At 49.3% G+C, this 22528-nt stretch overlaps 6 protein-coding genes across 6 annotated transcripts; 3 read left to right on the top strand and 3 right to left on the bottom strand.

Annotated features, from left to right (window-relative positions):
- Positions 1–6: 6 nt before the first annotated feature.
- On the bottom strand, positions 7–911 carry UA08_03664 (Orotidine 5'-phosphate decarboxylase; the record flags this gene model as incomplete). The annotated part of the gene is made up of 2 exons (XM_020265989.1): positions 7–683; positions 755–911. The coding sequence occupies 2 exons, from the start codon at positions 909–911 to the stop codon at positions 7–9; spliced, it is 834 nt and encodes a 277-aa protein (XP_020121080.1).
- Positions 912–1117: 206 nt separating this feature from the next.
- Positions 1118–3792, bottom strand: UA08_03663 (hypothetical protein; the record flags this gene model as incomplete). The annotated part of the gene is made up of 7 exons (XM_020265988.1): positions 1118–1405; positions 1490–1625; positions 1751–1818; positions 2150–2259; positions 2324–3335; positions 3428–3468; positions 3525–3792. 7 exons carry the CDS (start codon positions 3790–3792, stop codon positions 1118–1120), a joined length of 1923 nt encoding a protein of 640 aa, XP_020121079.1.
- A 513-nt stretch (positions 3793–4305) lies between these two features.
- On the top strand, positions 4306–6280 carry UA08_03662 (Polyadenylation factor subunit 2; the record flags this gene model as incomplete). Its single annotated transcript, XM_020265986.1, has 4 exons — positions 4306–4405; positions 4462–4577; positions 4633–4833; positions 4916–6280. The coding sequence occupies 4 exons, from the start codon at positions 4306–4308 to the stop codon at positions 6278–6280; spliced, it is 1782 nt and encodes a 593-aa protein (XP_020121626.1).
- A 1085-nt stretch (positions 6281–7365) lies between these two features.
- UA08_03661 (hypothetical protein) lies at positions 7366–10187 on the top strand (the record flags this gene model as incomplete). The annotated part of the gene is made up of 5 exons (XM_020265985.1): positions 7366–7450; positions 7681–7921; positions 7987–8984; positions 9042–9490; positions 9570–10187. 5 exons carry the CDS (start codon positions 7366–7368, stop codon positions 10185–10187), a joined length of 2391 nt encoding a protein of 796 aa, XP_020121078.1.
- A 201-nt stretch (positions 10188–10388) lies between these two features.
- UA08_03660 (hypothetical protein) lies at positions 10389–11355 on the bottom strand (the record flags this gene model as incomplete). The annotated part of the gene is made up of 3 exons (XM_020265984.1): positions 10389–10477; positions 10536–10549; positions 10580–11355. 3 exons carry the CDS (start codon positions 11353–11355, stop codon positions 10389–10391), a joined length of 879 nt encoding a protein of 292 aa, XP_020121628.1.
- A 523-nt stretch (positions 11356–11878) lies between these two features.
- Positions 11879–21611, top strand: UA08_03659 (hypothetical protein; the record flags this gene model as incomplete). Its single annotated transcript, XM_020265983.1, has 13 exons — positions 11879–12039; positions 12179–12575; positions 12659–12735; positions 13210–17203; positions 17262–17415; positions 17470–18038; positions 18086–18189; positions 18246–18445; positions 18491–19066; positions 19117–19168; positions 19246–21335; positions 21402–21458; positions 21529–21611. The coding sequence occupies 13 exons, from the start codon at positions 11879–11881 to the stop codon at positions 21609–21611; spliced, it is 8514 nt and encodes a 2837-aa protein (XP_020121627.1).
- Between the last annotated feature and the right edge of the window lie 917 nt (positions 21612–22528).

Below are 22528 nucleotides of genomic sequence, written 5' to 3'. Positions count from 1 at the left end.
ATAATACTAGGCTACGCGCTCCAGATAGGCCTGCCATCCCTGCTGCTGGTACCGCCTAACCGCCTCCACGGGATCCGGAGCAGCATAAATGCCTCGTCCAGCAATGATAAAGTCGGCGCCACGAGCCACCGCCGACTGCGGAGTCTGGTACTGCTGGCCCAGCGCATCGCCGGCAGACGCCAGGTTGACGCCCGTGGTGAAAACGACAAAATCCTCGCCGTCCTCCCTGCTGGTCTCGGTAGACTGCTCCGCGCTCAGCGACCGGTTGCACACAAACCCCATCACAAACTGTCTGTAGCGACGCGCATAATCCACCGAGCGCGTGGTGTACGTGCCCGTGGCGAGCGAGCCCTTGGAGGTCATTTCGGCGAGAATGAGTAGACCGCGTCCCTCAGCGGCGTAGGGGAGGAAGTCATTGGATGCCGCGGTTTGGGTGAGCGCCTGCACAATGCCTTCGCCCGGAAGGATGCTGCAGTTGATGATGTGCGCCCATTCGGAGATCCGCAGCGCGCCGCCGTGGTACTGCTTCTGCACCGTGTTGCCGATGTCGATGAACTTGCGGTCTTCGAAGATGAGGAAGTTGTGTTTCTCGGCGAGCTGCGCGAGGCCCGTGGTGGTTGCGGGGCTGAGGTCGGACAGGATGTCGATGTGTGTTTTGAGGACGGCGATATGCGGGCCGAGTCCTGTGCATCAGCGTAAATATATACTTCTTCCTACCAATGTTCTTATATATATATATACACAGACAACGTACGGTCGGCCAGGTCCAGCAGCTCCTTGGTGGTGGTGACATCGGCGGAGACCGTCACGTTGGTCTGCTTGGCCTCGGCGATGGCGAACAACTTGCGCACGAGGAGATTGGGGTGATTCTTTGCGCGGACGCCATAGGGAAGTTTGGACGAGGACGACATTTTGACTCGATTGTTTGTGTTTGTGTTTGTGTTCGCCGTGGTGTTCAGCTTGGGTTTATTGTCCTTCAGAAGAAAAAAAAGAAAGGCGGGACAATTTTGTTATCTTATCGCGCCGCCAAGTCCCATAAACATAAATTCAACACGTTACGAATATACACAAATACGTAGAGAAGAAGAATTAGCTTTTGGAATTTCTATAATCACATTCAAAGGCTCAGCAATTCCCGACCAACGCCAAACACAGCCATCCCCCAGAGAGCGCCCTGGCACAGCCAGAATGTAACGCCATTGTGCCGTCCGCTGCCGTTGGGCTTGGTCGAAGTGATGTACCCATGCGCATACAGCGCGCGCGACACAACCCACGCCGCGCCGAGCGCAGCAGAGGCATTGGGCCACTTCAGGCCGGCCACGAGCATGTACGCGATTGTCTGGGGCATGTTCTCGAGGAGGTTGCCGTGAGCGCGCTGGGCGCAGTTGAAGCGGTAGGCATTGGGCTGGGCAAGTTAGCGTCTCTCTCTCTCTCTCTCTCTCTCTCTCTCTCTCTCTCTCTCTTCTGGACATATCAATAGTTGACGTACATTGGCCTTGCACTGCTCGACAGTCGCATAGCTGTGCGGGTAGGGAACCTGGGCTTTCTTGCGAAGCACGCCTACAACGGAGCCCTGGACGAAGGACAGGACGGGGATGACGCCGAGGGCGATGGCGATGACGGCGCTATAACATTTCGTAGTCAGTTAGTGTGTGATCAATGGAAGGATGGATGGATGCATGGAGAACTGTGCTTCCAATGTTGACCATGGGAAGCGAAATGGAGCCAAGGACTGGACAACACAACGTACCCATAGTTGTCTGGCAGCGTGATGGAAACCATTCTCAAAGGACAATCAATTAAGAGCGGGTTCGATATCTGTTATTGGAATTGCGTGATGGCTGGTGCAGCAGTTAGGTCGACAGGGATAGAATAAATAGATAAATACAGATAAATAGCGGCACCCGGTTCGGCCTAATGAGTTCCTCCGCCCCGCCGGCGGCAATTCTTTGATTACTTGACAAGGATGGAAAAAAAACCACAGAAAAGTATAGATTGATAGACATGGAACTAAATAAAAGGCCGACAAAGCTTGCTAAAGTATCATAATCAACTACGCTGCCATCCTGCTGACGCTGCCGTACTTCGCCTGCCACGCAAAAAAATACAGCAACGCGCCCAGTGGCTGGCCGACCAGACAGAAACTCACCCAGAACACCGAATTCCCGATGATTCTCGTCGTCGCGTCGTCCTTTTGCTCGAGGGGCATGGTTGCCGTGATGAGTGGCAGCTGCAGCAGCATGCCTGCAAAAGCCACGCCTGGACAGTCGCCGTCAGATCGGTGATTAGGAAACCGAGACCACAGCAAAGAGTGTATACATACCAATGAGATTGTGCGTGGGAATGCCCACCAGCAGTTCGTGCAGAACCGCCGAGAACAAAAACACCATGATACTCGCCGCAAACGGACTCCAGCCCCGCCCAACAAGCGGCGAGTAGATATGCCGTTTCATAAACAGATACACCGGCTTATTCCACGACCGCCAGTACATCCCAACACCCCAGCTGTTCCACCAGTCCGAGTAGAACTCGCGGTCGCCAAACCGCATGATCTCAGCCAATGCATTGAGCAGCGACTGGAAAAACGCATAGAACCCGGCCAGCCAGATCACCAACGAGATCGTCGACAGTTTCATGATGCGCTCGATGATCGATGCAAAGTCCAGCACGGCGATCTTGTCGAGCGAGTTGCGCAGTACGGGCGCCGCGTACTGCGTGGAGGTGAGCCAGATAAACACGGACAGAACCACAAATTCACCCAGTCGTTTGCCCACAAACCCCCAGCGGATATGCTGCGTGCGCGGATACACGGGCTGGTAGACCAATGTAGGCGCAAGCCAGAAGTAGACAAGATTGCCAATGCGGATATTCTGCGGATATGGGCATGTCGAGTAGATTTCGGGCAGCTTCGACGATTGCTGCTCCGAGGGGTGTAGCATGGCAAGGCGAAGATCGCGGTTGGTGAACGCGTACGAGCAGTTCTTGAGCCATACGATGATGGCGTGGAATTCACAGATGGTGCCAATACCCGGGTGATGCACGTAGTAGTATACTACAAAGTTTGTCACCGCCAGGCACAGAGTCGCATTGACGGTATGCGCAAACGCGATAATGCGCCAGGTTGCCTGGAAAGTGCGTCGCTCCTTTTCGGTCTGCACGGCGACATTGTCGCTCTTTCGTTTCCGGCCCAGAGCGCCCTTGGCCTGCTGCGCAGCGGCCAATTCGATGATGTACGCCACGAACAGATGGCATGGGACAAGAGCGAACAGGATGGAGCCGAGGAACACGTCGTTTCGTCGGTAATCGTGGCATTTGATACAAATAAGAACGCCATACTAGGCACGGCGATGACGTCAGAGACTGTGGTGACCGTAGGCAGTAGAAACAATAGAAAAAGGAAACGAAAAGAATAGAAAAAACATCACACCTTCATGAAATTCTCAACGACAAGCCGTAGATTCATCACAACTGCGAGAAACCAATCAGTCAGTGTGTTGCAAGGGCTGGTGGTTCCGTAAACGCACTTAGAACAATCACCATCAGATTGCGAAAGCCGATGAAGCTCGGGTTGGTTGTGGAATCCCTGCTCAGGCACGACGGGCGTATCCTGGAGTGATATGCCGCGAAATGGCGGTATTTGCTTCTTGTGGTAGCCAGCTCCGCCAGCTCTGTAGAGACATCCTGTGGTGTTGTGGCTGTGGTCGTGGTCGTGGTGGTGGTTGTTGTCGCTGTCTTCCGAGCCCCTGCGGTATGCACGCGATCCACGCTGGTGCTGACCGTTGCCTGGGTCATAGTCAGTCCGTCAGTCAACTGAGGGACGGCGCTCGAGATTGAAACTGAAATTGGATGTGAATATTATGTTTGTGGATATCACGTCGAATGTTGCATTGGGCCAGCTAACGAGTGGCGACAATTGACATGTGATAGTGCTGACAGCTTCGCATGTTATGAAGCGAGTGATGGAATGAGCCAGGCGGCAGGATTAGAATCCTGCCATCAACGCAGCTATTTATAAGCAGCACCGCGTGGAGGGGCAGGCATCTCCCATGGAATGAATGAATCTACAGTCGACAAGAGTCGAGACTGCAGCCTGAGGCCAGAATCAGGCCGTGCGCCTGCAGGAGCAGCGGCCGGGCCAATCAGCGCGCCGTCTGTGCTTCCCGCCCAGAAAAGCTGCCGTTTCTCTTGCAAGCAACGCTCGAGCTGTTGCGAAACAGATAAATATTCCGCTTTCTGACTGTCACTCACTCGTCTCGCGTCTGATGAACCCGCACTCCGATAAACCAAGCATACGCACCGCACAACATGGCTGCTTACGAGGACGGTGGTGATGGCTACTACGGAGGAAGACCCTCCAGGCCTTACGAAGGCGGCGGCGGCGGCGTTGGGCTTCCCCGAAGACCAAGTGCGTAGATAATACTGTCGAGTTTCCTTCGTCGCCAAACTGACTGGTGTTGCTAGGACCCGTCACGGACTACGGTTCATCCATGGTTCAATGGATGCGGACGCGACGACCGAGGTACAAGGGCACACATCGAATGGAGATTGAGAGGCCGAGTCTGAGCTATACAGTTGATGTGAGAGACTTTCTTCATCTGGGACGCTGCTGGATAATTCTGACTATCTGGATAGGTGCTTCCCCCCTACGCCAGAGTGCATTCGCCGGCCGACACAATTCCCGTGCGACACCTACATCAGTCTATCGGAAAGTCAAAGAAACCTATTACCGTTGTGAGATGGACACCAGAAGGTCGAAGGCTGCTCACCGGTGGACATACTGGCGAGTTCATGCTCTGGAATGGCACAGCCTTCAATTTCGAGACCGTGATGGACGTGAGTTTTATCACCCATGCTTCCCCCCCCCCCCCAAGTTATACGTCTCTTCTTCATGCTGATCATTCATTTCTTTTTTCAGGCACATTATGACCAATTTCAAGCCGGCGTCACATCCGCTGCTTGGTCGCATAGCCACGATTGGTTGATCTCCGGCGGACAAAAGGGAGATGTCAAATACTGGCGACCGAATTTTAACAACGTTGAAACCGTTGATGATGCACATCATGACGCCGTACGAGACCTAGCATGGGGACCGAGCGATACAAAATTCCTTTCCGCATCGGATGACACCACATTAAAGATTTTCGACTTTACCGCACGTGCTTGTGATACCGTCCTGACGGGGCATAACTGGGATGTCAAGTCTTGCGATTGGCATCCAACAAAAGGTCTGCTCGTTTCGGGCTCGAAGGATCACCAGGTCAAATTCTGGGACCCTCGAACGGGGAGATGCTTGACTACGTTACACAGTCACAAAAATACAGTTACTACGACTAAATTTTCTCGAGTCAACAGCAATCTTCTGGCTACGTCTTCACGGGACTGCACTGCCAGGGTTTTTGATCTCCGCATGATGCGCGACATATGTATATTAAGAGGACACGAGAAACCTATATCGTCATTAACGTGGCATCCGGTCCACAGCTCTTTGATATCGACGGGCAGTGAGGATGGCTCGCTATACCATTATCTTTTGGATGAGCCGAATCTGCCCGCAGGCCATGTGCCCACTGTCGCGCCCTACGATAGCAACGATCCTCTCAACACCCCTCCGCAGGTGATTCATCCTGCGCATCGCATTCAATACGCACATGCTTCAACGATATGGTCTTTGAATTGGCATCCCTTGGGCCATATATTGGCATCTGGCTCGAAAGATAATTTCACCCGCTTTTGGTCTCGAGCTCGACCGGGAGAGACTGCGTACATGAAAGACCGGTTCCACATCGGCGAAGAAGCTGCCGAAGCACAAGGAACATGGAACCGTGGCTTTGGAAAGAAACAGATGCGAGAGGAAGAAGAACAAGAGCTCCAAGATGAAGCCGAGGGCTTGGTCGACCAGAAAACCGCCACACCAGCTCTTCCCGGTATTCAGGGCGTGCAGCTACCAGGTATCTCGTCGGATGCTGGACTGCTCCCTGGTATCGGCAACTTCCAACCGCCCGCCCAACCTAATATGCCTATGCCTATGCCTATGCCCATGTCTATGCACAATATGGATGCCAACAGTCTGGCTTCATTGATGGGAGGGGCGTCATCAGTACCTGCTGTGACAGGGATCCCATCATATATGACGACTTCATCGGCAAGAGCAACTCCTCCGCCACAACCACCGAATCTTAACCCCAACCTGAATCTAGCTGCATTGCAAAAGCAGTTGATGGCGCAGGGAATCGAGCTTCCTGCCAATTTTGCCAATCCGAGCGCATGGCATCAAAGCTAGTTGCTGCTGGCGGCAACCAATATAAAAAAAAAAACCATCAGATATGACTGATTTCAAAGTGCATACATAAGTGCATGGATTTACTGGACAGGCGTATTTCTCTCCAATTTTCGAATAACATAAGAGATTTGGCGATGTCCCATGTATAAATAGATTCCTGCAGCAGGCACATATCTACATGGCGGCCTGCATTGGAAAACTTGAAATAATGAGAACCAGAACGTTAATACCGGCCCACACCAGTGGAATCCACGTAGTCATTGAGAAATTGCCTGCCTCATAAACCCAGCCAACACTATTATCAGCAGTTAGATTTTATACCATATCTATTATTCGTAAGGAGGGTTAAAAAAAAAAAGAAAAGAAAAGAAAAGAAAAAAGAAGGGGGGAAACGAACATCAACCCAACCAAACTCCCCGCCAGCAACGCCTCCAAAATTGACACAAGCATATACACCACGGGCACAGTCCACATTACCCTCCAATTGCGCCATTGCACGGCAACCGCGAAGCTGGCGACGATGAAATGCACGCCTCCGTACAGGAGCAGCGTCCAGAAGAGCGTGAAGCGCCATACATCTGTGAGGTGGTAGAGGTAGTTCTGGCCTTGGAGGTCGCCGAACACGGGTACGTAGAGGGAGGGGAAGGAGGGGACTGTATAGTCTAGGGGGGCTTGGTTGCTCATTGCTGGGTTTGAGGCATGTTTCCTTTTTCTTTTTTTTTTCCCTTTTTTCTTTTGTTGAAGAGGTAGAATATAGGATTATGTTGGATGTAGTTGAGTTGAGGTAGTTGAAGGAGAGAGAGACACAGCTGGGTTGCTAAGGGGCTAAACACTTTCGGCTTAGCGTGTTTTGAGCCAGGACGACGACGCATCTGAAGCTTTTATTTTGTTCGCACACTCACCACACTTTTGGCAATTTTTACAATGCTTTTTCTGATTGATGCTTATATTCTGATCCCTGGGTCAATTATCCAGGTCAAAAATCGTCATGTTGACACGGAGGATTGATCTAATCGCATGTGTTAGAGGGCAGAACTAGACGGTTTTTATATCCGTGGCTGCAATAGAAACTACGTTTCAATGCCATGACCTCATTTGTCGACATCGAGCATAGAGCTTTGCAGAGCCCATCTCCCGTGGCTACGATAATGAAGACTCCGAAGACCGCCGGTATGTTACACCGTCGTCTTTCAATGTATGTTGGCAAGAATAGGAAAGCAGATTCTCAGATGAGATTGATCCTGAACGGATTACCCCTAGACTCAAGAATCAGAGACCGCGAGCCTGTGTTCTCGCATTGCAGCGGCATACTGTTTAATATCGGTCAATGAGTGCCTTTACAGTCATGATATGAAGCAGTAGTTGAAGCTGGATAGTTCTATTGTATGTTGTGGTTGAAGATGGAGCAAATAAGCTGGCCCCACTGTGGAGTTTGCATCTTTTGCCCGTCCCGCTTGTACCTCGGCTCCGCATCGAGACGTGGCGTGCGAAGTCGCAACAACACCACGCCGACAATGAGCTTGGAGTCATAAACCATTCAAATCGAGTTCCTAAATGGTTAGGAGCGATGGCGACCGAACGCTCGCTAGCGACTTTGCTACGGTCGCTGCAAATAGCTTCGGAGCCTGAGGATGCTTATGCGTTAGTCAATGTCACGCCTGGATAACAAGTCGCTGGACATGCTGACCGCGTGCGATTTCATCTAGCTTGCTGCCCACCTCCACGAGCTTCCTTGCGATGCTCACGAACCCGCTGAACGTCACGCTACTTTCTTCCCAGCTACTTTCCGCGCAGGCCATCTGGGATCATCGCGTTGACCTACAGACATGCCGCAGAATCCTCAGCGTGTTCAACACCGCTGCCGTGGGCATCCTGCAGAATGAAGCATCCGATGAGCCCCGGGCACCATACACAAGACGCGGCCTGGACCGCGAAGCATGGGTGAAAGCTGTGATCAATGGAGCCGACGAGAAATCACCAAGATGGCGACACATGCTCCTTCTCGGGGGCGTTTTGCTTGGGTTTGAAGCGCAGAACAGGCAAGGGTTGTCGCAGACCCTTCGGAGTAAAGTCGAATCTGCTCTTGTGCGAGCCACACAGCTTGCGCTGGAAGAGAATGCTGGTCTCAATTCAATCGATGGGTTTGCTATAACTATGGTTCTCAACTATACATTCGAGCTTCTGTCAGACTGGCACCGAAGTCAAATCAACTATGATCGCTTGCTGCCGCTCATGCTCCATGCCACTTTTTTATCAAGCGAAGGGCTCGGCAGCGCATATTTCGTGGGCGCAATAGATCGAGAGATTGTTGAAGGGAGGGCACTGAAGAAATTCGGATGGTCCGCAACATCAGTGACGTACCAGAACGTTAAAGACATACTTTCAAGACCCTTGATAGCGTCACTAGGACCCTTGTCGCGTCTTATCGCACACGCAATGGAGAATGTCACTGACCCGAATATCGTTTCTGATGGCATGAGCTCCATCAACGATTTTGTGCGTACATTGCTAGTTCAGTGGCGCCAAAATAAGCTTTCGGAGGTCGATGCCTCTGAAGAGACGGAGTTTCTAGATCCAGAATCCCTGAAAAGCACTATATCCGATCTTTGGCGGTTGCTTCGATCGATCATGTTCTCTGTAGTCATCATTCTGCGAGCGGTGCTTGGGCGAGTCCTGAATGATCGGGTGCTTGCTGCTGACGGTGGTAGGTAGATCTTAATATCCGTTCAGGATCGTTATCCCCAATACTTACATTATCTAGTGGCACCATTCATTGCAGTACAATCGCTACATATCCTTCGAAACCTATATTTTATTACCTCACGCACCGGCCAGAGCTCATCTTCGCAGTATTCATTTGTGAATCTTGTCGCCATCGACATTCTAGCTCAGTATCCAGACCTAGCCGAGAGCTTCTTGCGGACAATCAGGCCCATTGAGATGGGCCATATCCCGCAACATCCTTTGGAGCGCTGTCTTGATCTTTTCTTCCTGAACACTTCGGAACATTTGGCGTTGGCATTGTCTCCTCTCGCCAACGAGGAGCTGATAATCGCTGCTGCAACGCCTTATCTTGCTGCTGGCGGCAACAATCGTCTTTTGGAGATCTTTGAAGCCGCACACAGCGTTGTTCTGGCCGTCTTCTCGGCGCCACAGAATGCGGATATTACGGCTAAATATCTGCCTTTCTATGTCGACAATCTTTTTACGGTGAGTTTTATTTTTTTTTCTTGTGTTTGCCAAGCTCAATATACATATTCGCGATGCTCATTCAATATGTTGTTGCCAGGTTTACCCACACAACCTCTCAGTCCGCCAATTCCGACTAGCATTCAAATCCGTTGTGCGAGTCGCATCGCCCCCTTCACCCCTAGCCAGCGCCCAACCTCTTCTAGCAGCGACGCTGATAGAACTTGCTCACGAACGTGCACTCACTGCCTCATCAATCTTGCTACCGCCATCCACCGAAGAAAACGCCCTCGAAACGCCACCATCACTATCCGAGAAATCAGGAGTCATTCTCGCCATCATCGATTCCCTTCCCCATCTCCTCGTGGAAGATCTGGACGAATTTCTCCCATTAACAGCCAGACTCATCAACACGATGAATCATAGTGAAAATAATAATACCGATAGTCAACAACAACAACAGCAACAACAACCCGATCCCATCTTACGCTCCACCTGCATCGACCGCTTCTGGGAAGTTTTGAGTAACGGCGAAATGGACGTTGAGCGCGCAAATTTTTGTGTTGCTTGGTGGAGTACGCGGGGTGGCAGGGAGCTGCTGCTTTTCGGAGATCATTATGATGATGATAGTCAATTAGACTCTGCTGCTGCTGTTCCCGAAGAACCTGTTATGAGTGGTGCCGTTGTGGTAGATGTTGCTCGTGAGAGCAAATTGTGAGGAATTATACTGTTTTTTTGAGCGTGCCGTTGGCCTAGTATATATACATTATATAACTTGACTTCCTATTGTATGATAACGGAAGGAGAACCTCTGTAGTATTACGAAGTAGTAAAATTCTATATTATTCTAAAAATAAGATGCAATGCTAATGTACAGGTCAATTAAATTAACAAAGAAAGGATTGATGTATATGTATATCTACGCGATGAATGGAATTCCAACAGGAGTCCTGCTCTTGTATGAAATATAATCATCCCCGAAAAAAGCAACGAGAAACCTCTCTTCCCCTAAAAGAAAGTTAGCGGACATATCCATGAAAATATAGGGGGCAATGGAAATGCTTACGTTGTATCCTCGAACTAAAAAAACTCCATAGTACCACTGCATACCCAATGAAGCAAACGACATTCTGCATGACCAACTGACTGCCCAGTCCCCACCAGAAGAAGCCAAAGTAACTGGGATGTCGTAGCAGACTATACACGCCGCCTGTAACCAGTACATGACCTTCTCGATACCGTGCTTGCACGACATGATTAAAATTGCTGCCTGCAGTAGCCATTGCCACGGTGCGCACAATCTGACCGACAATCATGGCCGCAAGCCCGAAGAACACGATTATAGCTGAGTACCAGGACCCTCCTCCTGCTCCCTCTTTGGGTGCTAGCAAAAAATGCCAAATGAAACATTCGAGCATAGCCGAACCATGCGCGATGTTGTAAGCAGCACCGTTGGCAGTGAGTAGGAAAGCAGAGACCTCTGCGTCGCGAGTGTTGTATTGAGCCGTAACCCAGAATTCGAGGAAGTGGAAGAGGCAAAGCGACGAGATAAAGAATGGCAATCGCCATAGAGGCGTGGGGTGCCATACAAGAAGGATGATTGTGGCGATGAGCGAAATTCCGAGGACAACCCCCAAGAAAAACGCGCGTATGGATATGCCTGCAAGTGACATTTTGCCATTGGGGAGAACGGAGGGATGAGGGGAGGCTCCGGCGCTATTGACGATGTCGGGAGGAGCAGTACTGCCGTTGGAGTTGGCGGAGGATGTATTTGCATTTGCGCCTGGAGGGCGCCAGGCCATGTATTCGCCTTCCCATCTCTGTCCCGCGTCGGTTGATTCGAGCGGACTGCTGGAGAAGGAGGGGGGTGGGATGCCGGTCGACATTTTTGTAGACGGTGAACTAGTCAGTAATCATATAGCGTAGCACAGTCCACTCTGGCTAGTTCTCATCACCAGAGGATCAATAGTTTCTGTGGTGCAGACATCTTTGTGATGGTTGTTTCTTATAGAGAGCATGTTCAGGAGGGAAGAAGAGAAAAAGGTGTGACGCTGAGTTTCTGCACGGAAGCTCCCCTAGAGGCTCCACATGACGAAATGGCCGGTGCCTGAATTGTCAGTCCGCATCTCTCGTGATCATCGCTGTGCTGCGTGTTCATCCGAGTATGCCGTGCTCCATACGCATGTATGCTCCTCTGGGAATTTCCCCTGCATTGAGATGCTTTATATATTCACTACTAACTGGCCATATGCTTTTACTATGCTATCAGCTTTAGCTCGATCGGCTGCGGGGCAGAGCCTAGACTGACCCGCGCTATATTCCCCAGCTAACGCTTTATTATTTACTCATCACTGATGCGAGATATTTATTGTTATTGCAGCACTGTTGGCAGTCATCCACGCGGAAACAATGGCGCCGCCCACTGAGAAAGAGAAGATGCTCCGCGGCGAGCTCTACCATGCATTTACACCGGATCTGATTGCTGCACGCACTAGATGCTCTCGTGCATACAAGCGCTACAACAATGCCGGTGACATCTCGCGTCGACGACAGGTCGAACTCTGGCGAGAGTGAGTGAAATTCATCTCGTGCTGCTTCACGTCCTCTATCAAGACCGGGGGGAAAGCGGTTAGACATGTATACGTAATGGACATGGCGAAATCTGCAAGCCAAAGTGTCCATCTCACTGACGATCTGTCCAACTGGTAGCATTGTCCAAGACGAACGGCCCATGCCCCCGCCACTCGAAGATCCTGCTGCTGACGAAGCTCTTTTTCAAAATGAGCCGTGGGTAGAGGCGCCGATTCATATGGACTACGGCTTCAACGTCAAAGTCGGCGACGGCGCGTATATCAACGTCAACTGTGTCATTATCGACACCTGTCTTGTCACCATTGGGGCTCGCACACTCTTCGGCCCGAATGTCCACCTCTACAGTGGCACACATCCTCTGGACCCTGCTCTCCGTAATGGCACCAAGGGACCCGAGACGGGCAAGGAGATCCATATCGGCGAGGATTGCTGGCTTGGAGGTCACGTCACTGTTCTCCCTGGTGTAACGATCGGTAGAGGATGTACCATTGGAGCCGGCAGCGTAGTGACCAAGGTATGTTCATGGCCGCAAAACATTCTCTGGATCTGGCTTGGTCTTTCATCCTGTTTGTCGCTTGTGACTAATCATGCGCGTAGGATGTGCCCGCGTTCCATGTTGCTGCCGGAAACCCAGCTCGCATCATTCGGAAGATTGAGACCAGCATGGCCGAGGAGTCATGACCACGCGTATGCAGTCGTCCGGGAGATATCAGAAATACATACATGCACGAAATGTGTTCTCTGTAGCAGTCAGTTATCAGTGCCTTGGCCTTGCAGAGAGGCTATCTTATGGTTTGCTGGAGTCCGCCTTTGCATGCCAGCCTCCTCACTGTAGTTTTAGAGGATCACGGTGTATGTTTGCTCTGCAACATCCTCAGCGATAGAAACTGGTTGTTTTTCGCTGTTTTCAGGTTTTTGTCTGCCTGTATTTTTAGCGCCGTAATCTAGCTTTACCTTACCTTACCCGCGACGGGGCTATACTTATCGGACTGGCCGCAGCTCCCGCAGTGTCAGATAACAAAATTACCATACGCGTTACCCGTCACGCAGGAAGCTATGACATGACGCCAGATTCTGCTCACAATAAAATTGCTTTTACTTCACCACAACGTCCAGCCACGTCTGGTTTCCTTTTCTTTGTTTTTCAGGGCCACAACGGACCTGCTTTCTGTTCACTCCATATCCTCGTCGAACCTCGCTTGGAGCTTTCTTGGCCAGCCAGCGTGCGCACCTGCAGCTCCCGCGGCTAACTCAAATCTTGGCAAGGCAGCTGCAGCTGTACAGCCTGCTTACATTTTGTCTACGTTCCAACCATCGCAGCGCCGACACTCCTCCTTCACAGTCAGCCGAAATACCACAGCAGCTTCGTCCTGCTCAGTCGGTCCATCGCCAATACTCACATTCCCACATTACCATAGGAAACGGGGGGAAAATGTCATGGCAGGTACCCCGCTAGGCAGCTCCAGCACCAGCACCCCGCCTGGTGCTCTATCACCAGAAGATCCCTTGCGAGTTCACAACGATCGAATGGAAGATATCCCCTCTCAGGCTACAAGGAAGCGTCCTCGTCTAGATAGTGGAGCGGATTCGCGCGAATCAATGTCTACTGGAGAACTGTCTACCCGTAATTCCGCGTCCCCAAAGACGCCGAACGACGAGGAGCTTTTGTCTTCTCCGCGCCCCTCAAATCGAGTTACAATCAATATGAAATCTCCCTCGCAGTCTGGCGCTGCGGTGCAAGATGACTCGTCCGCCCCCGAGCTCCCAGGCAACGAAGATGCTATCGAGTTGGACATGGCGGATACCCCGATTCAGCAGTCGGAAGACACTACTATGGCTGGGGCACAGTCTTCTACTGCCATCTCAATTACTTCTTCTTCTTCCCGCAGCCCGGAGATAGAAGTGGCTGAAGTGGAGGATATGGATCAGGATCCAAACACATCTCGATGGCGTCCGTTGGGCGAGGCTGTTGTCCAGGATCAGGATCCAGCGGGAGTAGTTCAAGTGCATGAACAATACTCGCTGGCAGATCAGTTTCCAAGATTGCGCGGAATCCCAGAGCTTAGAGAGTCCCTGGAAGAAACGGTCAATATTATAGAAAAAGGCCACCCACACGAGATTATGATTTTTAGAGCCGTTAAGCAATGGTTCACTCTCTGTATCGACAACTTGCCACAGGTCTCATTGGAAACAATTCGAGATGATCGCGAGTTTTGGGAGGATCTGCCGACCATTATAGAAGGATTACTCCGCAGGGGAACTGCTTTCCAGCCGAACCAAGGCCAGGGCACACTCGTGTACCTGGAAGAATTCTTTGTGGATTTCGCGCACCTTGCGCTCCACTTGCTTCGTCTCGACATTGACTATCTCACCCTAGTCTCTCAGAGTGAATCCATGCAGCCATCAGAGTGTATAAGCCGGTCCTATATGCAGTGTCTCGCTTGGACTCTTCAGATTTCGAGCATTCCATTTTTCAGAGCACTAGTGCGGCTCTTTCCGGTAAAAGCAGTCAACCTCGTCGCGCAAATCAGCGATCACATCTCAGAAGCACCCTTAAACGCCTTATCACATCTTTCAGAGTATACATTACTCGTTCTCCCTCTTCTTCCACGATTCCCACAGTTGGCACAATTTCTGATACCGGCACTCGGAGTTGCATCTAATTTGGTGGATTCTCGTAATGAGAGACGGAAGTTTGGCGCTGACGAAAAGTTCCTCGACACACCCGTACTAATTCAGACTATCAAAGACTCCTACCCCCTTTTCCGCAAGGTGGACAGAATATATCAGGATGCTGTTACCAAGAAGGCACCCTGGGTCACTGCTGATATAAGTGAGCATTTATCGCGCCATATACATGTCGCTTACCATGTCTACTGTGAATACGATACTGTCTTTGCTTCCGAAATCGCCGAGGAGCTTTCGCTTGAGGTGCCCGAAGTCACCAATGAGGATTATGCATCAATTGTTGTTCAAGCCTGGAAGTTCAACTCTTTGAAACGGCATATCATGGAGGGGCGTATGGAGCTACGAGTCTGGGGAGTCGAAGTCATGCAGGCAGATCTTGTTGGAATCTGGCGACAAAAAATCCAAAATAATTCGGAAGGCATTGATTCTCCACTTGTGCAGTACCTCCTGAAGTTTTTGCGCGACATACGCATCGTCGATTATATCGTCGGTGTGGGCTCACATCCTCAATTGATTAGCCGTGGTGGCAATATCGTGGGATTCTTCGTTGTGACTAGCACCTATACCAATGCCGACACCGATACTATCTGGAAAGCTGTCACAGGCAGCCAAGATCAAAGAACTGTTGGTGAAGTCCTTACAATGCTAGGTCGTACAGTCACGATGCATTCATCCACGTCCAATGAACTATTATATCTTTCCTCCAAACTCCTCGACCTTCCTATTAACCGCTTCGATCAACGGATGATAGAGTTCTGTGATCTGCTCTTCAGGGCCATGCGAGACAAATTTGAAGAGCGCCAGCTCAATGACCCTCTAGATTCCACACATCTCGATTCAACTCCACTACGCATTTGTGTACGCCTAATACGAGAGTCTAATTCATGTCCTACCCTAAACGATGAACAAAAAGTTACCCTTCAAAGATTTGCGGGTAGTCAACTACAACAGCTTTTAAATCTAGGCATGAGTGAACCGGACAAGCGAGATGTCTATGAACGGTGTATCCAAGATATTGGGGAAAAGAACGAATTTGCATCTGGCAGCATTCAAGCCCTGAATGCTTTAATCGCAGCAAGTTTTGACTCTCAAGAGATCCGGGCCCTGGCTACGGATTACGGACTAACCGGTCTAGTCATCATGGAGTTCGAACATTTTTGGGGTGGCATTTTCGAGTTTACAGACCGGTTCTCACAAAATGCTCTTTTGTCTCGTGTCCACTTCCTCGGACGCATTATCGACAAAGTCCCGGACACTATTACACCGGACCTCGGTGATATACTTTGGTCGAAGATCTTCATGACAGGAAATATTGAGCCAGCGAGAAGCACTTTGTGGGACATGCTGTGCCGGGTTACGAAGCACTGTGTGACACCAAATCCATTTATTGAGAGATGTCTTCATCATTACCTACCGAGCCTGTCGCCAGAGAAATATACTGTGGAAATCATTTTATTCGCTGAGCACGCTTTTCACTACGAGATCCGGTTCAGTCCTCCACCAGTTGCCGATGAGAATCAAATTATTACATTGCCTGGCATGGAGCGAATTTGGCATTTCATTCTCACTGCGCCTCCTAATACCATCGAGGCGAGGGCTACAAACTTTGCAATTGATGTTTATTTAGACCATACATTGATACGCCGGGCCCCTGTTTCTGCTGCTGAAGCCACACATATTTCCTTGGTAGATCGTTGTGTGGAACAAATCAAGTCTGCCGCGTCAAGGTTGAAGAACTCAGATGGCATTGCGAACTCGGAAGATGATGCCATGGTTACTGTGGCGAACGAGCATGATATCACCTCTGCAGGATTACAATTGAGCCGGTCTTTATTGTTCCTACAGCAGCTTTTACAAGGTCTTCGCAGTCGCCCTCAATACAGTCCGCCCCAAAGCCAAGCACCCGAACTTCCAGAACGCGTTGGCAGAGGAGAACAAATTGACATCTCGTATCAAAGTTTCAATGAGTCCAATCAGTCTAAGATTCGTACCTTACGTATAGACGCTCTCTGTACAGCGGCTGAATTGGCTGATCGTTTGACACGTGTGACTGGATTCAGCAAGTTCAGTGTCATATATGCGGGACAAAAGATCAATCTCCTAGAGAATCCGGACACCACAGTACAAGATCTCAACATTAAAGCACTTTTAATTATTAGAAGGATCCCTGATGGCACGGATACGGTGGCTGTTGGCAGGCGTCAATCACTTACTCTAGTTGATTCCGAGATACTAAAGCATTTCGACGACCTTTATGACCTCCTCGACCTTGATGACAAATATGCTCACGAAATTTATGATTTTCTAATAGTTTTCCCGCCTCAGGAGCGCGTGAAGGAGTTGGTGAAAGCAGAAACCAACACGGAGAATAATCTCTTTCCTATGGAGAAGCCTTATAAGCTGTTATACTCCGTCAAGGCTCTTTCTACCTGTTTGCGGGAGGAATTGCTCGAGGTACGTCTTATCACATCTTGTACCCTATTCAAATGGACAACGCACGCTTACCAACTAGTATCAGTCCGAACACCATTCCACCTTTCTTGCTCACAGTGCCCAAGTTCTGGTGGGCGCTTTGATCCGTCCTGAAATGTCAGTGGTATCAAACGATTGCATGAACCTCGTCTTCGCACGTCATCTGCTTGAGTGCCTTTTGCTGTGTCTCTCTGGTGCGTATTTACTTTTTGGTGGTTTTCACATTGATGTGCTAAACGTTACATTAGTTAAAACGACAGAATCATGCGCTCTTCCCAATCCTGAAGCTCTAGTAAAAGAGCTCTCGTACTTTATAAAAGCGGCTCAGAATGCAAATCCGTCAAGTTTCAGCGAGTCTGATATTCAGAAGCTCATTTCTCATTCGATATCGGTTCTTTTCGATGCCTCCGTATATCAACAGGGGTTCTGGGAAGTCACCAAGGAACATGCTCATTTTGACCAACTTATATTTTCGTTACTTCTAGAGGAGAAGCGCCACCCGATTCGACGTCAAGTTGCAGAAAAGGTCAAGGCCATTTGCGGTCCCTCCGCAAAAACCGCTCACGCAGAGTCGGGCAACACGGATGAGTCAACTGAGTCGAACAATTCGCCAGTTGCAGATATCATTTCTACAATATGGGATGCTTTCCTGAACAATATGCAGAATACAGTGCAATTTGCAGAGCAATCTGAGGAATATTTTTCCGCTGCTCTTGCAGTTTTCCGATCAGTAGCTGAAAGATCACCCCAAGATGTGGAGTTTACACAATACGTCTCTCAATGGAGTGAGACTATGCTCAGTCATGTGACTAAAGAAGTATGTCAATCTCTTTGCCTGGAGGTCGTTGACTAACGGGAGAATAGTTCGTTGGCCGGGAACTTGTAGATCATATTATATGGGGATTCGCGCGTCTCTTGCGTTTGTGTCTGGAAGTGGCTGGAAGAAGGAATATAACGATCGATGCCACGTGAGCGAAAGCCTGATGGTCCTATAGTTGCTCTCCTGTACTGACTTGCCTTTCAGTGGTCTTATTGACAGTCTAGTGAACAACTATCTATTTCCTGATCTGTCAGAACCGTCAGATACCGAGGTCATCGTCCCTCAAATTCCCGTGATGCATCAGGAAACAAGACAAGAATTGTACAATATTCTTAGCTTGTTGTGCAACAACGAAATCAATTTTGCTAGGATTGTCGATCTGATGTCTGATCTCATTCCTTATGGTAAGAACTTGCTAGACTACGCTTGCTATTGCTTTTCACTCACAGGATTTTATCTAGATTATACATACACTACAACATGGCCTGCCGACAGACAAAAAGCAATCAGATCCCCCGAAGGCTATGCAGGACTAAAAAACCTGTCAAACACGTGTTACTTGAACTCTCTCTTCACTCAGCTTTTCATGAACGTTGGCTTCCGTGACTTCATACTCAAAGTCTCTTTAACCGAACCAGATTCCACTCAGAAGCTTCTATCAGAGACGAAGAAGATCTTTGCCTACATGCAAGAGACGTGGTGCAAGTATGTTGATCCGGAAGGAGCTGTGGGTTCCATTCGGACATATGATAATGAACCGATCGATGTCACGATTCAAATGGATGTGGATGAGTTTTACAACTTGCTCTTTGATCGTTGGGAAGCTCAGATCACCGACCCAGAAGACAAAAAGCGCTTTCGATCTTTTTACGGCGGGCAGCTAGTTCAGCAGATCAAATCGAAAGAATGTGAACATATCTCAGAGAGACTTGAGCCTTTCTCGGCAATTCAATGCGACATTAAGGGTAAGGCAAATTTGGAAGAAAGCCTCCAGGCTTATGTGGAGGGAGAGGTTATGCAAGGAGGTAAGTGGTAAGCGTCAAAATATTTGGCTCTTATCGCTAATTTATCGAAGACAACAAGTACTCGTGTACTTCATGCGGGCGTCATGTAGACGCGGTGAAACGGTGAGCATATCTTTCTAGAAAACTAGTCAATGAAAGAAGTGAGGAAGAGGGTTTTTTAGCGACTAATATTTACTCAGGGCATGCTTGAAGGAAATTCCGGACAATCTGATCTTTCACCTAAAGCGTTTTGATTTCGACATGCTCACCATGATGCGAAGCAAGATCAACGATGAGTTCCAATTCCCGGAGCGCATCGACATGACCCCGTACAAGGTAGAATATCTGTCCGACTCGGACGTCCAACTTGAACAGGATATTTTCGAATTAGTCGGCGTCCTTGTTCACAGTGGTACTGCCGAGTCAGGCCACTACTACAGCTACATCCGCGAGCGCCCCGCAAGCAGCTCAACAACATCGTGGGTTGAATTCAATGATTCAGATGTCACTTCTTTTGAGCCATCGAAAATCGCAGAACAATGCTTTGGCGGAGTTAATGATGCTTTCCATACATCTTCCATGGCACAAGCACGTTTTGGAAAAGTATGGAATGCTTATATGCTCTTCTACCAGCGTGTTGAGAGCATGGAATCCGAGTCGGAATTGTACAAACCCACGGCAAAGGAATCCCCTGTTCACGTGCAGCTACCGATCGAACTTGGAAACCACATTTCCATGGAGAACGAACTTTTCGTACGCACGTATTGTCTTCTCGACCCGTTTCATTCATCTTTCAGCCGCTATCTTCTGGCTTTATCAAGGGACTTTGTTCTACAGGGCACAGTCGGGGCTTCGAAGCTACAAAAAACAACCGTCTATATCGGCATGGACACCCTGGATCAACTAATTTCGAGGACCAGGGAATTGTCAGAGCTCGACCGCCTTTTGGTTGAATTAAACAGGGCAATTCAAGACACGCCCAAGGGGGCATTGAGAATTATCGAATGGACCCATGATCGAGAGACAGGACTGCGCAACTTGATATTGAAAGCTCCGCAGTCAGTACGTAATACGTCGGTGAAGGTATTCCTTATGGCTCTTGCCAAGGTCCAGGAGTCTTCAAGAGACGAGACTCTGGATGCATCACAGCGAGCAAAATGGGAATCGAGATACACAGAATGTTGGAAGCACATTGTGACAGCGCTGAACAATCTGTGGCCTATTCTTCATACGGCCAGTCGTTCTTGGGATGATTACTTTGAATTTGTGACCCTCTTAACGGCATTTCAATCTCCAAAAATCGATATTTTGCTCGACCACGGCTTCCTTCTCAAGTGCCTTGAAATGGTTTGGTTGGACAGGGACGACCATAGGAATTTGAAGTTGCAATACCCCAACTATTTCCGGCTTCTAGAACGTGGTCGCAAATTCTCTTATCGCAAGTTGATGGATTTACTTGCGCACTTGTTAAAATACATCGACCTGACATTGCCGCCTACTCCGGATGATGAGCCTCGCCTCACTGCAGATGGACGATATTCTTTAACCATGACCGAAAGCTCTTTCATATTCGATATAGTGAAAACCACCAAGGGAGAACATGTTTTTGTGGGAAAGCTTCTCCAATACCAAGTGAACGCAGCGGCAATTCGATCAGTTATCGGTCTCTTGCTTGATGCAGAACCTCAAGTTGGGCTGTCCCCACATATAATCAAAGTCCTAGAAGATGGGCTCCGGATGTCACCTGCACAACTCTGCGCGCCTTACCTCGAAGCAGCCTTGGTGTTCTGTTCCCATAGCCCTAACGAACAACAGGTGATTGATATCATTGATTACATTGCTAAAGGGGTGGAGTCGATCGACAGTAGCGGGGGCAGAGAGCATATCGCCTTCTTCACAAATATTCTTTCCTGTCAAAACGAACGCATTGGAAGGGATGAATCTTGGTTCAATGAGAAGGTTGTTGAACGCATCCCTGATTGGGCGCCAACGTTTCTTATTTATCTAGACAAAGCAGTCAAAGCTCTGGCATTTGATGTCTTGCGTGAAATTCTTTTCAGCCAAGACCAGAACGACCTAGAAGAGGAATACCGTTCGTTCTATAGCAAGGTTGCCAGAGAACTTGCTCAGGCATGCGTGGAGCTTTTGAGAAAGACATATCTCACCAATCAGGGCCAACCTGTCGAGAGCAAGGTTGTGGATAATATAGTTCTCGTTATTACGCATTGCTTGCGGGAGTACTATGATGAAAGCGATGCCGAAGATGCAGATTTCATGCAGCAAACTGAAGGTGAGCTTTTTTACAAATTGCTGCTGGGCAATACTCTCTACAGACAATATCTGACTTTTCATATAGCCGTTCTCAGTGCTATTGAACAGTTAACGCTTGACGTGCCCGAGGAAATGGCATCTGGTATGTAGTTAACTTTTTTTCATATGTGAATGTTCTCTTTTGTATTTCTGACTTCGGAAATTTCTATCAGCGTCTGATTTTGCTTCTCCAGAAGATTGGGAAGACCAGTCTGTTATGGGGAGTGACTCTGAGCTTGGCATGGCAACACCATAGCCCCCCCAGCTTCGCAGCATGACGACGGATACACAATACACGCATTATACATGATGAGCCTGAGAGCTTCACGAGGAAAGAGGGAGACCATCCCAGCTCTCATATCATGTTTATCACTTTTTTTTTTTTTTTTTTTGCATCCTTGGTAGGCGTTTTCTCCAACGTTACTAGTCACAGAAACAGGGGGTCAGGCGAAGCTGATTTTTTTTCCATCCCTTTTTCTGGCATATATTTTTATTTTTGTTGTCCGTTAAAAAACCCTTCATAATGATGATCATCTTAAACGTATTTGCAGCGTTCTCGTTTTTCTGTTCATTGTTTCCTTTTCATTTCAACTCTCATGATCATTGCCTAGGAGCGAGCCCTCTAGGGTTGTTGTAAGAAGAATGAACACTATTTCCAATTCCAGGCAGAGGCCCAACTTCCGACTCCCTTGGCCACTCCGTATGTAGTAGTTAGAACCGGCATTCCACTCGCATCTGCAAAGGTCAAGACGGGGGGGAGAAGATCACCAGCTGGAATGTCGGTCAATCGCATCTCTCGGGCTCATGATCGCTCCGAATCGGCATGCGGAATGGGGCTTGCGTGGCGTCAATCGTTGCTGGGTGATCTAGATAGCCGATGCCAGAGACGCAAAATAATCAATCAGTTGTCCAGTCGACGATGAACGGAGAGTTGAAGTCTTGAAGTTGAAGATGTAACAATGTAGGTACACCCCGCACGCCCCAAAAGCTCGGGTGGGCCCTCCATTGGGGCTGGGCCGGCCGCGGAGACAGTTGGAGAACCTTAAAAAATTTTTTATCAACCCTCCTCCCTCACTCAGGTCTGTGTCTAAGTCAACATCTTCCACGCATCAGCCTCGCACCCCCTCCAGCAGCCAGTCAGTCAATTGACCTGATCTCGTCAGATCCGGCCCT

Source organism: Talaromyces atroroseus (genome assembly GCF_001907595.1).
Source record: "Talaromyces atroroseus strain IBT 11181 chromosome Unknown scaffold_3, whole genome shotgun sequence".
In the NCBI taxonomy this organism is placed as follows: domain Eukaryota; kingdom Fungi; phylum Ascomycota; class Eurotiomycetes; order Eurotiales; family Trichocomaceae; genus Talaromyces; species Talaromyces atroroseus.
The sequence above is the reverse complement of the archived record's forward strand: the minus strand, read 5'-3'. Positions and strand labels throughout refer to the sequence as shown.